The 14,062-nt window shown below is 38.6% G+C and overlaps 1 protein-coding gene across 4 annotated transcripts in view; it reads left to right on the forward strand.

The window, feature by feature from the left end:
- ACVR1 (activin A receptor type 1) overlaps nucleotides 1–14,062 on the forward strand; it is a 132,407-nt gene that overhangs the window by 73,181 nt on the left and 45,164 nt on the right. For all 4 annotated transcript variants that reach the window (XM_081582936.1, XM_081582937.1, XM_081582939.1 and 1 more), the window contains one exon: nucleotides 4,596–4,669. In XM_081582936.1, coding sequence (XP_081439062.1) covers nucleotides 4,603–4,669 — 67 coding nt within the window. In that variant the 5' untranslated portion in view covers nucleotides 4,596–4,602. The remainder of the gene's footprint in view (nucleotides 1–4,595; nucleotides 4,670–14,062) is intronic.

The following is a 14,062-nucleotide window of genomic DNA, read 5'->3' on the forward strand; positions in this document are numbered from 1 at the left end:
TAGTTGTGGAAGGAAGGAGAAAAGATGGGCTGGAAATTCAAAGATAAGACTGTGATAGTTGAGTGGTTTTTCAAAGGCTTTTGATGATTATATCTCATCAGTTAAAAAGCTTTTCCAGTGTATACATACCCTCAATGTGTATGTTGCTTATAAGTGTTATGTAAAATAAATCTATGTATTATAAAACATACATAAAGTAGAATTTTTAAAAAGATTTAAGGTGAAATATTTATGGTATTGCTAATGGTAATGACATTGTATTCTTGACGACAATCTCAAGTCACTCAGGATAATGTTTGTTGTTTGTGATACTGGATGCAAATCAAGTTTTTCATGTATTTTTTAATTTTGAATTTAGTGAGCCTGCTTCATGTCACATTGAACTGAATGTTAATTGCTTTTCTCTAGTAAACTGATTAACCACTAGGAATAGCGATATCAGCTCCACCATTTTCTTACTGTTCTCTGGTACTCATTAATAACATAGTTAATCTGTAGTTTCCTTAATGGATTTAGAACACTTGCAATTTGGGGAGAGCTCATTTCATTGTATCTCGCCATAACAACCTGCGAAAGTGAAAGTCACTCAGTCTTTTCTGACTCTTTGTGACCCCATGGACTATACAGTCCATGGAATGCTTTATGCCAGAATACTGGAGTTGGTAGCCTTTCCCTTCTCCAGGGGATCTTCCCAACCCAGGGACCAAACCAAGGTCTCCCTCATTGCAGGTGGATTCTTTACAACCTGTGATTCCAGTTAAATAAACTTTCAAACCTGACTATTCTAGAAGCAAACCATGTCCACTCTTTCACATTAGGTAACTCCCACTTCCGCAGGATACCTCTTGTAGTGGACTGTCATAAAAGATGAAGTTATCACTCTATTAGATTAAATCATTTTTTAAATAGGATACAAATTTTAGTATATTCATTCCATAATTTAATGTGTTATTTTGTATGGCCTGTGGAAGTACGTACCCCTTTGGGGGCAAGTAGGCCAGTGCTGGAGATTGACGTAGACAAATGATTGATTCTGAGTGGCGTTAGACCAGTGCTGAGGGGGGTGAAATCACTGCTGATGGAGAGCTATTGCACCAGGCATTTGCTTTTTGAACTGGATCATGAATGGCAGGAGGAGGGAGTTGGGCAGGAGAGAGGTAGAGGGGAGGCTCAGGTCACCTGGAGTGGAGGGAACCAAGAGTGCTTCTGTTCAAAGGCACAGAGATGTTGTGAGGATCCCAGGGTGAGGTGAGGCATTCGTATATTAAATAAGGGCTTGCTCTAGAAAAGATCTATGGTGAACATGGAAATAATAATAAAAATGAGAACAGAGAAAAAGGGTCACTTGAGTTTCATGTGCTTTTAAAAATATAAAAAGGAAGTCCATTAAACTCTCCTTTAACCCCTTCCCTCACCTTGCTATTAGAGAAGAGTGAGTCTGAAATGCAATTGTAGACAAATTGGAGTGAGGGGTGGTAAGATAGAATAGAGATGTGGGGCATGAACAATCAGACTACTAACAAAAAAATTTGATTTTAAGATGATGAGTCAGAAGGTGTCCATTCCAAACAGCTTAGATAGCAATGGGTTCTTGTTCTTTGCTTTAAAGCTGTAAGAGTAACACAGCACATGAACCTTTTCATTAAAGAACTTTACCCATTTTCTCTTTATTTTTGCCATCCAGAAGATTGCAACTAGTTCAAGGTTTAATTTTTTAAAATTATTCTTTGTAATAAAGAATTAGTATAACCAAACTCTCATCATAATTTCCAAAATTTTGCAGGAATTACTCAAATGGAAAAGTTCTCTGTTGTTGTCCTTTGACTCAGAACATTGAGCTTCTGCCCATGTAGTTTTAGGGCAGTATCAACTTAAAGTTTATATATCTTATTTTCTCTCCAATATAGTTTCATATGTTAAAGTTTTATTTGATTTCTTCCTGTCTTGATTGTGTCTATGCTTTGTTAAATTTGAAGTTAATGTAAGAATACATTACTTTGTCATAGATGAAGTGTAAGCTATAGTTTTGTGTTTTACTTTTTTTTCTTTTTTAGGGCTGTATGATGATTGTAAATTGCTTCCCTTCTAATCCTTTGAAGGAAAAGTAAAGCTCAAATATAGTAATTTGGCTTGGATTATTCAGTCACTTAATCTTTAGCATCATGTTAGAACAGTCTATTCATGCTTCTCAGAATTCTTGTTGCCAATTCTGAGTTCAGTGGGATAAGATAAAATTCAAACTTAAGTCCTTTACGAATACCCATCCTTATAAGTCCTTTAGGAATACCCAGCCTTATAACTGAGAATTTTTCACGTCCTTTTTGAGCTCTTTATAAGAGGGTGGACTCAGAGAATGTTATCTAGAATTGGCTACCAGTAGGAGATAAATCTGATTAACACTTTAAGATGATTTATTTAGATCCATGTAAAGGGTACATGAACTATGAACTATGATGAACTATGGACAGAGGTTTGTGACATTGTGCAGGAGACAGGGATCAAGACAATCCCCATGGAAAAGAAATGCAAAAAAGCAAAATGGCTGTCTGAGGAGGCCTTACAGATAGCTGGGAAGAGAAGAGAAGCGAAAAGCAAAGGAGTAAAGGAAAGATAGTCCCATCTGAATGCAGAGTTCCAAAGAATCGCAAGGAGAGATGAGAAAGCCTTCCTCAGCGATCAGTGCAAAGAAATAGAGGAAAACAACAGATTGGGAAAGACTAGACATCTCTTCAAGAAAATTAGAGATACCAAAGGAACATTTCATGCAAAGGTAGGCTCGATAAAGGACAGAAATGGTATGGACCTAACAGAAGCAGAAGATATTAAGAAGAGGTGGCAAGAATACACAGAAGACCTGTACAAAAAAGATCTTCACGACCCAGATAATCACGATGGTGTGATCACTCACCTAGAGCCAGACATCCTGGAATGTGAAGTCAAGTGGGCCTTAGAAAGCATCACTACGAAGAAAGCTAGTGAAGGTGATGGAATTCCAGTTGAGCTATTTCAAATCCTCAAAGGTGATGCTGTGAGAGTGCTGCACTCGATATGCCAGCAAATCTGGAAAACTCAGCAGTGGCCACAGGACTGGAAGAGGTCAGTTTTCATTCCAATCCCAAAGAAAAGCAATGCCAAAGAATGCTCAAACTACCACACAATTGCACTCATCTCACACGCTAGTAAAGTAATGCTCAAAATTCTCCAAGCCAGGCTTCAGCAATACGTGAACCGTGAACTTCCAGATGTTCAAGCTGGTTTTAGAAAAGGCAGAGGAACCAGAGATCAAATTGCCAATATCTGCTGGATCATCGAAAAAGCAAGAGAGTACCAGAAAAACATGTATTTCTGCTTTATTGACTATGCCAAAGCCTTTCACTGTGTGGATCACAATAAACTGTGGGAAATTCTGAAAGAGATGGGAATACCAGACCATCTGACCTGTCTCTTGAGAAACCTGTATGCAGGTCAGGAAGCAACAGTTAGAACTGGACTTGGAACAACAGATTGGTTCCAAATAGGAAAAGGAGTACGTCAAGGCTGTATATTGTCACCCTGCTTATTTAACTTATATGCAGAGTACATCATGAGAAACGCTGGGTTGGAAGAAACACAAGCTGGAATCAAGATGGCCAGGAGAAATATCAATAACCTCAGATATGCGGATGGCACCACCCGTATGGCAGAAAGTGAAGAAGAACTAAGGAGCCTCTTGATGAAAGCGAAAGAGGAGAGTGAAAAAGTTGGCTTAAAGGTCAACGTTCAGAAAACTAAGATCATGGCATCTGGTCCCATCACTTCATGGGAAATAGATGGGGAAACAGTGCAAACAGTGCCAGACTTGATTTTTTGGGGCTCCAAAATCACTGCTGATGGTGATTGCAGCCATGAAATTAAAAGACGCTTACTCCTTGGAAGGAAGGTTATGGCCAACCTAGATAGCATATTTAAAAGCAGAGACATTACTTTGCCAACAAAAGTCCGTCTATTCAAGGCTGTGGTTTTTCCAGTGATCATGTATGGATGTGAGAGTTGGACGGTGAAGAAAGCTGAGCGCCGCAGAATTGATGCTTTTGAACTGTGGTGTTGGAGAAGACTTTTGAGAGTCCCTTGGACTGCAAGGAGATCCAATCAATCCATCCTAAAAGAGATCAATCCTGGGTGTTCATTGGAAGGACTGATGTTGAAGCTGAAACTCCAATACTTTGGCCACCTGATGCGAAGAGTTGACTCATTGGAAAAGACCCTAATGCTGGGTAGGATTGGGGGCAGGAGGAGAAGGGGATGACAGAGGATGAGATGGCTGGATGGCATCGCCGACTCGATGGACATGGGTTTGGGTAGACTCCGGGAGTTGGTGATGGACAGAGAGGCCTGGCGTGCTGCGACTCATGGGGTCGCAAAGAGTCGGACATGACTGAGCGACTGAACTGAAAGGGTACATGTTTAAATTACTAAGAAGTAAGGCAACACATGTAAGAGGGATTTGTAAGAAAGGTCTTGAATGACATGTTTAAAGATGATATGCTTCATTTGTCTTCCTGCAGTTACAATTTTTTTTGGTTTACTGAACTCTTTTTTATTTTTTCCCTCCACAGTTGTACAATGGTGGATGGAGTGATGATTCTTCCTGTGCTCGTGATGATTGCTTTCCCTTCCCCTAGTATGGAAGGTAAGTGGCTCACCGTTGGGTAGGGTAAGTATACTGTGTAATGTTTGGTTTACTGTCAACTAGCTTGTTCTTAATCCTGTCAGACTTAATCCTCCTCCTCCCCCATTTTTAAGACTATCTTTTTAGAGCTGTTGAAAGGAAGGTAAAGAGATTTGTCATCTACTTCCTCCCCCCACACATGTATGGCCTTCCTCATTATCAACATTCCCCCCATCCAAAGTGATCCATTTGTTATAATTGATGAACCTACATCGACACATCATAATCATCCCAGTTTATAGTTTATATTAGGGTTCACTCTTGGTGGTGTACATTTTATGGGTTTGGACAAATGTAAAATGACTTATATCCATTATTACAGTATCAGAGCATTTCATGCCCTAAGAATTCTCTGAGCTTCACCTATTCGTCCCTCTCCACCTCTGCAACATCTGCCTACAGCTGATGCTTTTATTGCCTCCATGGTTTTGTCTTTTCTAGAGTGTCGTGTAATTGGATTCATACACTGTATTGGCTTCTTTCACCTAGTATTACGCTTTTATGTTTCCTCCATATCTGTTCATGGCTTAATAGTTCATTTCTTTTTAGCACTGAGTAATGTTTCATTGTCTGAATGTACCATAGTTTATTTATCCCTTCGACTACTAAAGGTCATCTTGATTGCTTCCAAGTTTTGGCAGTTATGAATAAAGCTGCTGTAAACATCTGTGTACTGGATTTTGTGTGGGTTTAAGTTTTCAACTCCTCAAACAACAAGGATTGTGATTGCTGAATTGTATGTTAGAATATGTCTAGTTTTGTTAGAAACTGCTAAGCAGTCTTCCAAAGTGGCTGTTCTATTTTGCATTTCCAGTAGCAATATATGAGAGTTCCTACTGTTCACGTTCTTACTAGCCTGTGGTAGTAACAGTGTTCTAGATTTTGGCCATTCTTATAGGTATGTGGTAGTATCTCATTCTTTTAATTTGCATTTCCCTGATGTATGAAGTATGCAAAAAAGCACATATTTTCAAGTGCTTATTTGCCATCTGTATGTCTTTATTTAAGTGTCTTTAAGGTCTTTGGCCCATTTTCCAATTGGGTGGTTTGTTTTCCTATTGTTTAATTTTTAGAGTTATTTGTATGTTTTGGATAACTGTCCTTTATCAAATATGTGTTTGGTATATGTTTTCTCGCAGTCTGTGGTTTGTCTTGTCATTCTTTTGACATTTTTCACAGGGCAGAAGTGTTTAATTTTAATGGAGTCCAGCTTATTAATTGTTTCTTTCGTGGATCATACTTCTAAAAAGTTATTGCTTTACTCAATGAAGTCATCTAGATTTTCTGCATTATTAATAGGAGTTTATAGTGTTTGTATGTTACAGTTAGGTCTGTGATCTATTAATATTAATTGAATAATTTTTATGAGGGGGGTATAAGTTCTGTGTCTAGATTTTTTTGAGCATGTGAACACCGCCTTTTTATAATATATATTTGATAATGCCCCTTGATTTTCTTAAAATGTAATTCTTATACACACCATACCTTTCTTATAAATGTAAGTTTTAAAAATTCAATATAATTCCTTATCTGAAATAGAAAATTCTCTTATAATAATATGTAATTAACTATGTCATATAATTAAAATGGTATTTAGAGACAAATGTAATATAGTATAGTTGGGCATGAGTACACTATAAGATATAATGAAGTAACAAATGTTTGTATAAGAATACAAACGTTTATATACACACATATATATATTAATCTTTGATGTCTTAGAAAACAGAAAATGTATTGGTACATATTGGTATGTTTTCTGTTTTCTAAGACATCAAAGATTAATATATATGTGTGTGTATATAAATGTTTGTATTCTTATTGGTACTAGTATATTTATTATATTGGTGATTTAATTAGCACAAGTGATCTTGCCTGCAGTGATTGAATTTTCTGAATTGATGAACAAATTTTGGTAGAATCAAAACAGGGACTATTTGTCCTTTGGTTGACACAGTGGCTATATTTTGAGTAAATTTCATATACATTAAGATAGTGTAAGATGTACTTTCTATTTTTATATGTAAAAGTGTTAGGTATTAAGTTCAATTAATTATGTAAAGAGTTTTCATGTGAGTGAATGCTTAGTGGAACAGTGAGAACGTAAAGGGGCACAGGTAACTTAGTTGTGTGAGATCACACCGGCAAAATGCTTTGGCATCTGTGGGCTTTACTCATTCTATCTTCTCTTCTCCTCATTTGTAAAAGCTACTTAAGGATGATACTGCCCATGCAGAGTCCACAAAAGAGATAATCAAGAGAAAAAGAAAATAAAAGCTGCCTATAATTCCCTGCACTTACATGTAATTGCTTTTAGCATGTTGGTATAAATCTTTCTAGATATATAAATGAACTATATTTTATTGTGCATTGAGCAGTTTGGACTTTATTTTAAAAGGGTTGCTCCATGAAGAGTGGTGCTTATGGTGTGAATCTCAGCCTTGTTGTGATCAGATGGGCCAGTAAGACTAATGTGTCTGTTACAGGTTCTTGGGGGTATAGTGATTGGCTTTATCATTTGATAAGTTTCCAAGAAGGCATATAATACGACAAGTTAGTGTAGCCAACACTGTGGAACAACAGTACTTGATATTGAAATATCAACAGTACTAGAAATCTATTTTGTTATATGTTAGGTTATAATATTTGATCTGTTTCTGCTTCCTTCCCATATTCATTGACATATACGATAGATCTGCATTGTCCTGTCTGGGAGCTAGCCATATGTAGCTATTGAGCACTCTCATTGCAGCTAATACAAATTGAGATATGCTGTTAAGTATAAAGACACACTGGGTTTTGAAGACAGTAAAAATGTGAATTTTATCTGTTCCTTTTTACAACTGTGAAAATTTATAGTTACATAAAGTAGTTCATGCTGCTGCTAAGTCACTTCAGTCGTGTCCGACTCTGTGCGACCCCATAGATGGCAGCCCACCAGGCTCCCCCATCCCTGGGATTCTCCAGGCAAGAACACTGGAGTGGGTTGCCATTTCCTTCTCCAGTGCATGAAAGGGAAAAGTGAAAGTGAAGTCGCTCAGTCGTGTCCGACTCTTTGCGACCCCATGGACTGCAGCCTACCAGGCTCCTCCGTCCATGGGATTTTCCAGGCAAGAGTACTGGAGTGGGGTGCCATTACTGTGTTTCTATTGGAAAGCACTATTGTCAACCAATTTAGGTATCAGAAGTCTGTATCCCACTCCAAGCAGTGTTGTTTGACACAGTCCAATAATACTGCAGTCATTTAAATTAGCACCAAAAAGATATGAAATAAGGATCCTTTATGGAAGTTTAAAGGAGTAGAAGGCATATTAACTAGAAGATAGGTTGAATGGTCTTAGGTTGAAGCAATGAGGGATAAGAAGAAATGGACTGGGAACATTTGATGGGTTAACCATAGTTCTCAGCTGAGGAGCTTATTTTATCTGCCAGAAGACACTTGATAATGTCTAGAGACAAAAAGCAAGTTGCTCAGATTTTCCCTTTTTGTATGGCTATACAATATGATCATAATAAAACAAAAAAGTAAAGACCATTGTGGAATGAAATCCCTCCAAATTCCATGTGCTTCTCTAGGTACACAGTAGAGTAGGACAGTCCTTCAAGTTTCATGCGCTGTCCTGGTGGACTCATGGTGTAGGCACAATAGAAAAAAGAGTGGAAAAGAAATTGAGGTAGAAATGTAGTATGAATAGAGAAGAAGTAGAGAACAAATGGGGGAAGAGGAAGTGAAAAGGGCTGTTATGGAAAAGTATTAGCAATTCAGCCACTGGTTGTTTTTTCCTGCTTTAAGCTCTTAAGCTGCCCAAAGAATCCAGCAAATGACCTCTTAATGCCACAGCGAAGATCTGTAATGAAATGCGTTAGTCTGGCTGAAATGGAAATGGATGCCACTAAGGTTTTGCTCTTGAGTATAACACCACCACTAGGATGTTTATAAGTATGGAAAAAACACATCGCCCTTTAGTTACAATAGCTTTTTTAAAAAAAAAAAAAAAAACACAACAATATCCAGCTATAACCCAGAATGCTCTAATCATATTAGGCTTGTCTTCCTTCTATGACTCAACTCCTTGTTAAATATCAATAGCATATTCTATGAAAAGACTCTTTGTTTTTGCATGTTTACTAGAAAATTTTTTTAAAACACCACTGAGAGCCCTTAATTGTAATACACCCTAATATACTCAACATTAGTCATAAAGTAAATGTTAAGTACAAAATACTTAACTGAAAGAGGTAAATAATAGGGAAGATAACTAACAGCTTTATATGAGCCTCATAGATTGTCTTGTGCAGGGTTTTAGATGACCAAGGAAATGGACCCATGTTTGATGTTTGTATTAGAGCAGCTATGGCACCATATTAATTGGGCTTCAGTGGAGCTAGATGGCATTCTTGGTGCATAAATAAGAAAATCATAGAGATTTTGTTCTAATATATGTTGTTGGGTATTGTACTCCTCTTGGTCTACTAAAAACAAACAGAAAAAACAAAGGTTCTTTCCTTTTGTCTACCAAAATACTCCCAAATGTCTCTTAAACATTGAATAGATACAGTGATAACATTTCAAATAACAGGTCCCAAACAGTGATTTTGGCAAAGTTTGACTTGGTCCCCAACCTTTTTTGGCACCAGGGACCGCTTATTTTCGTGGAAGACAATTTTCCCACAGATGGTGTTGAGGTGGGGTGAGGATGGTTTCAAGACGATTCAAGCACGTTACATTTATTGTGCACTTTATTTCAATTATTATTTCATCAGCTCCACTTCAGATCTTCAGACATTAGATCCCGGAGGTTGGGGAACCCTGCTTTAGAACATTTTCAATTTCTGTGGAATCCTAAATACTCTGGGGCCAAAAAGACCTCATGAGTCTGGAAAATACTGCTTACTATAACCACACCTTTTAAATGATTTATAGGCACTATTTATTGAGTGGTTAGTATGTGTCAGATGTTAGGCTGTTTTATATATATTATTTTCCCATAATCCTTACTATTACCCTAATTAAATAGGTTAGTGGGAATGTGCTTTTGAATTGATCTAGACTATTGCTCAAGATTATACAGCTTGAACAGGGCTTCCCTGGTGGCTGCAATGTGGGAGACCTGAGTTCGATCCTTGGGTCAGAAAGATCCTTTGGAGGAAGGTGTGGCAACCCACTCTAGTATTCTTGCCTGGAGAATCCCATGGACAGAGGGGCTTGGCGGGCTACAGTTCATGGGGTCACAAAGAGTCGGACACAACTAAAGCGGCTTAGCACTCACTCATACTTTGAGGAATAGTGTTCAAGAGATTGTCATTATCAGTCTTCTTCAGAATTTTGCATTTTTTCATACCCTAAATTAGCTGTATCCACTGACATTGTATCTGGCACATACTGGAACCAGCTCAATCCAGTCTGTATGACAGGCTGACGTGAGAGCTCATAATAGTGAATGATGAGCTCCTTTTACCTGGGTTTGTGTTTTTTATTTCTCTCTCATACTAGTATTCATTTTTCACATTCATTATATATACAACTACAGCTGCAGGAAGAGTTTTATTTGCTCTCACAGAGAAGAGCACTTGAGTCCTAATTACCCATATATCCTTCCTTTTCCTTCCCATTAATAAGACTAATCATGCTCTAATACTGCTATCTTGCCACCCGGGAGAAGTCCATTTTTGTCCCAGAAACTCCTTGTTTGGTTTTACCTTTGTCCCCATGAGCATCTGCAGGGATGAGCATGACACAAATAACTTGGAGTGAATACCATACTGCTTCTTCAAAAATATTTCAAAGCTAAGATGACCCACATTTTATTACATTTGCAAGCCATAGTTAGATTTTATTACAGCAAGTTTTGTTGCTGTGAGAGATTCTAGCCTGTCCTGGAGAAGATTGCTAAGTACTAAATTATTTTCTGGGTTGACTTGATTTTAGTATTTCCAAAGCCATCACTACTCAGACTTTCCAGCCCAATTACCCAATGAAGGAAGGAAGGAGATCACTTCAATAGACTTTTTGTTAGGGTCGACAAAGGTGCCCCTCTTTGCCACTGGGGGTGAAGAATAGAATAAGACTTTCTTTGAATTTCTCATTATTGAGAGTGCAGGAAGTTCGTGAAGGGGTGAATGAATGTAAGAGAAATGTCTCTGTATTAAATTTGTTGCTCTCATTTCTCATTACCATAATTTAATCCTTTTGTTCAGAATAAAATCTTTTTTTTTTAAACACATCATCATATGAGTGATTTGTTGTGAAGAGAGATGAGATGCACTGAGCTGTTAGTCATGAGGACCTAAAATGTAAATATCAGATGAAGCTGTGCACGTTCAAGATACCGCTTCTTTCCTGTCACATTTTCTCACCTACCAGAGTGAGTGTATTATTGACTCAAGGTGAGCTGTGACAAAGCTTCCTTTCAGCTTTTCCTTCCTGGGGAATGTTTGTTTCAGCTGTATGTAGTTAAACTAAAGCCACATCCAGTTTTTTTTTCTAGTGAACATTATAAAATGCTCATATTCAATGCATTTATATGAAAGAAGTTAGTGGTAGGGTGTGGAACGGACTTGAAAATTCAATCAGAGTCAAATATTGAACAGATGGGAAAGCAAATCCAAGGCTCTAGCTCATTAAATGGTTTCCTGTGGTCAACAGTGAGTGGGCAGTGCAACAGTTTCCACGCTTCTCTCTTACAAAGATCGGTCTCAAGGGGAAAGAACATGGATGCCGTCTCCTCCTCATGGAAAAACTGGGGAAGCAGGAGATTGGTGGGCATGTCATGTGTGCTGTTTTTTGCTTTTGAAAAGTAAACACCAAGGAAAACAAAACACGTTAAAAAATTAATTTGTAAGGGAAAAGGGCATAGGAGAGGGATAAATTAGGAGTTTGGGATTAGCAGATACAAACTACCATGTATAAAATTAGATAAACAACAAGGTCCTACTGGATAGCACAGAGAATTATTATATTCAGTATCCTGTAATAAACCATAGTGGAAAAGAATATGAGAAAGCATATACATGTATGTGTAACTGAATCACTTTGCTGGATACCAGAAACCACAACATTGTAAGTCACCTATAGTTCAGTAAAAAATTAAAAATGAAAAAAAATTAATTTGTAACTCTCCAAACACTGCTGAGAACCTCCCTTTGCCATCTAGCATGACCTCAGGCAGCTTCCCCTGATAATGGTTATATGCAGTAGTCGTAATTACTCAGAACTCATGTCGATTCCAAGATAGTGTAAGACACAGGGCGGGACAACCTTCAAGATCTTCACTGACTCACAGTAAGAAACACTTTAGAGTTGGACCCAGTGCACCTGCATTTAGAAACGTCATGGAGTAGGACTCACACATCTGAAAAGAAAATTTTGTGAAAGAGCTATCACTCTATGTTTAATGTACTCCTGTTTCTTCTCTTTTTTATTCTATTTAGTTTTATTTCATTTAGAAAGAAAGAAACCTTCTCTTGAACTGCTAAATCGATTTGCCTACCCAGAATGGGTCATAACCCACAGTTTAAGAAAGACAGCTCCCCTCTGCTCCCAAGAGCTCATATTGCTCGGAAGTCCTTGCTGCCCTCAGGTGAAAACTCTGACAGCTAACCCAGACAGTCTCCAACAGAGTTGCTCCAGACCTTTTATTATTATTATTATTATTTTACAACTTCATGTAGTCTGCCATCGGCTCTCTGCAAGCCAGTGATTTGACAGGAAGAGGGAAGTTTACATTTGTGCCTTCTCAGCCATGGTGGTAACACTGGAACAGCTGCTGCCTGATTCTAATCAGCTGAATCTGAGCTCTGCAGAGCTGGGTGTTTCCTAGATCCTCTACAATGCTGCATCTAATTCTTTGTTATGGGTTAGAGTGGAGCATGGACTTTCTGAGGATATGTATATTTGCGGGATGTGGGAAGGAGAGAAGGAACAGGAGGGAGAATGAGAAGTCCCTCTTGGAAGAGGGTGGTGAAATTCACCTCAAAGCAAAAACAAAAACCCCTACCTATATTTTTTTATTCACATGGAGACTTGGAGCAGGGAGTAGCCTCTTTTATTTATTATTTGCTGAATTTGTTTATTTTCTGAATTCTGATATTTACACCAAGCCAATACAAAATCCTCCCCTCCAAATAATAATAATAATAATAATAATAATAAATCAGACCCATTCAGGAAAGTTGTAAAAAATAGAGAAAGCAAAACCAATAGTCCAGTTTAAACTTTGACTCCTGTGAAATATATAATGCTGCAGAATGCTATGTAGAGTTAAACACTCATGGCTTCTGTTTATCTTTCACATCATTTCCCATTTCATGAGCTTCAGTCAGTCAGTTTTGCTAAGGTTCAGGGTAATTTTTGATAATTTAATGGCATTGCTAGTCAGAGTGCCTTCTGAAAGGAAGACTCTTGGCCTGCATAGGCATCAAGCCTTTCTCAGAAGAGCATCAAACACTGTCATGAGCCATCTTCTTCCTTTTTACTGTGTTTCTCAATGTGGGTTATCTTACCTGTCAAGAGCCATTATCTGCAGTGCCATGTGGGACAGTAACAGGGTGGTGGTGAGGGGTCATCCATGCAAAGTGAGCCCTAGAGTGAGAGAGGTCGGGACTTGGTGGTGGTCTTTGTTTTCTCTCTAGTGTCTGAGACAGTGCCTGGCACATAATTGGTGCTCAGTGAATATTTGACAAATGAATAATTATCATAATACAAAAAAGATAATATTATAAGAGACCAAGGAACTGATCTGGATTGGGGACAGGATAGGAAAGTATATCCTTTCAAAGAATTTATTCCAAGTTTGGGAAAAGAGAACCAGTCTTAACATTCTTTTAGCTGATTGATTAGCATGAGGCTAAAGATCCGTACTGGTGATGTCAGCATACCTGGAAAGGGGTTCCTGCCATCAAAGAGTCAAAGTCTAGCTGGAGGAGACACAGGTTAGAGCACCATACTGGGGTGTCAGCAGGAAGAGTCTGCATGGCACACGGGGCTGGGACTGGGGACAGCGGTCCAGGGAGGCTGGGTTTGGAAGGATGGACAGGCATTAGACCAGCAAAGGAAGAACTGAGGAGGACTTTTAAAGAGGGGAAGGGCCAAGCCCAGAGAGGTGGGTGAATGGACGACATTGCCCAGGGGGTCCAGCAGGCCCAGAGCAGCCTGAAGAAGGCGTTCGGGTTGAGAGTCGAGGCCCTAAGTAGCCTGGCAGGGCCTTGTGCATGAGGTGTTTGTTTTGGATCTTGAGGGCACTGAGAGCTATTGAAGGATTGCTGTTTAGTTGCTACGCCGTGTCTGACTCTTTTGCAGTCCTATTGAACTATAGCCCACCAGGCTCCTCTGTCCATGGGATTTTCCAGGCAAGA

This window comes from Giraffa tippelskirchi, chromosome 3 (genome assembly GCF_054371585.1).
Source record: "Giraffa tippelskirchi isolate mGirTip1 chromosome 3, T2T-mGirTip1v1.2.pri, whole genome shotgun sequence".
Lineage (NCBI taxonomy): Eukaryota > Metazoa > Chordata > Mammalia > Artiodactyla > Giraffidae > Giraffa > Giraffa tippelskirchi.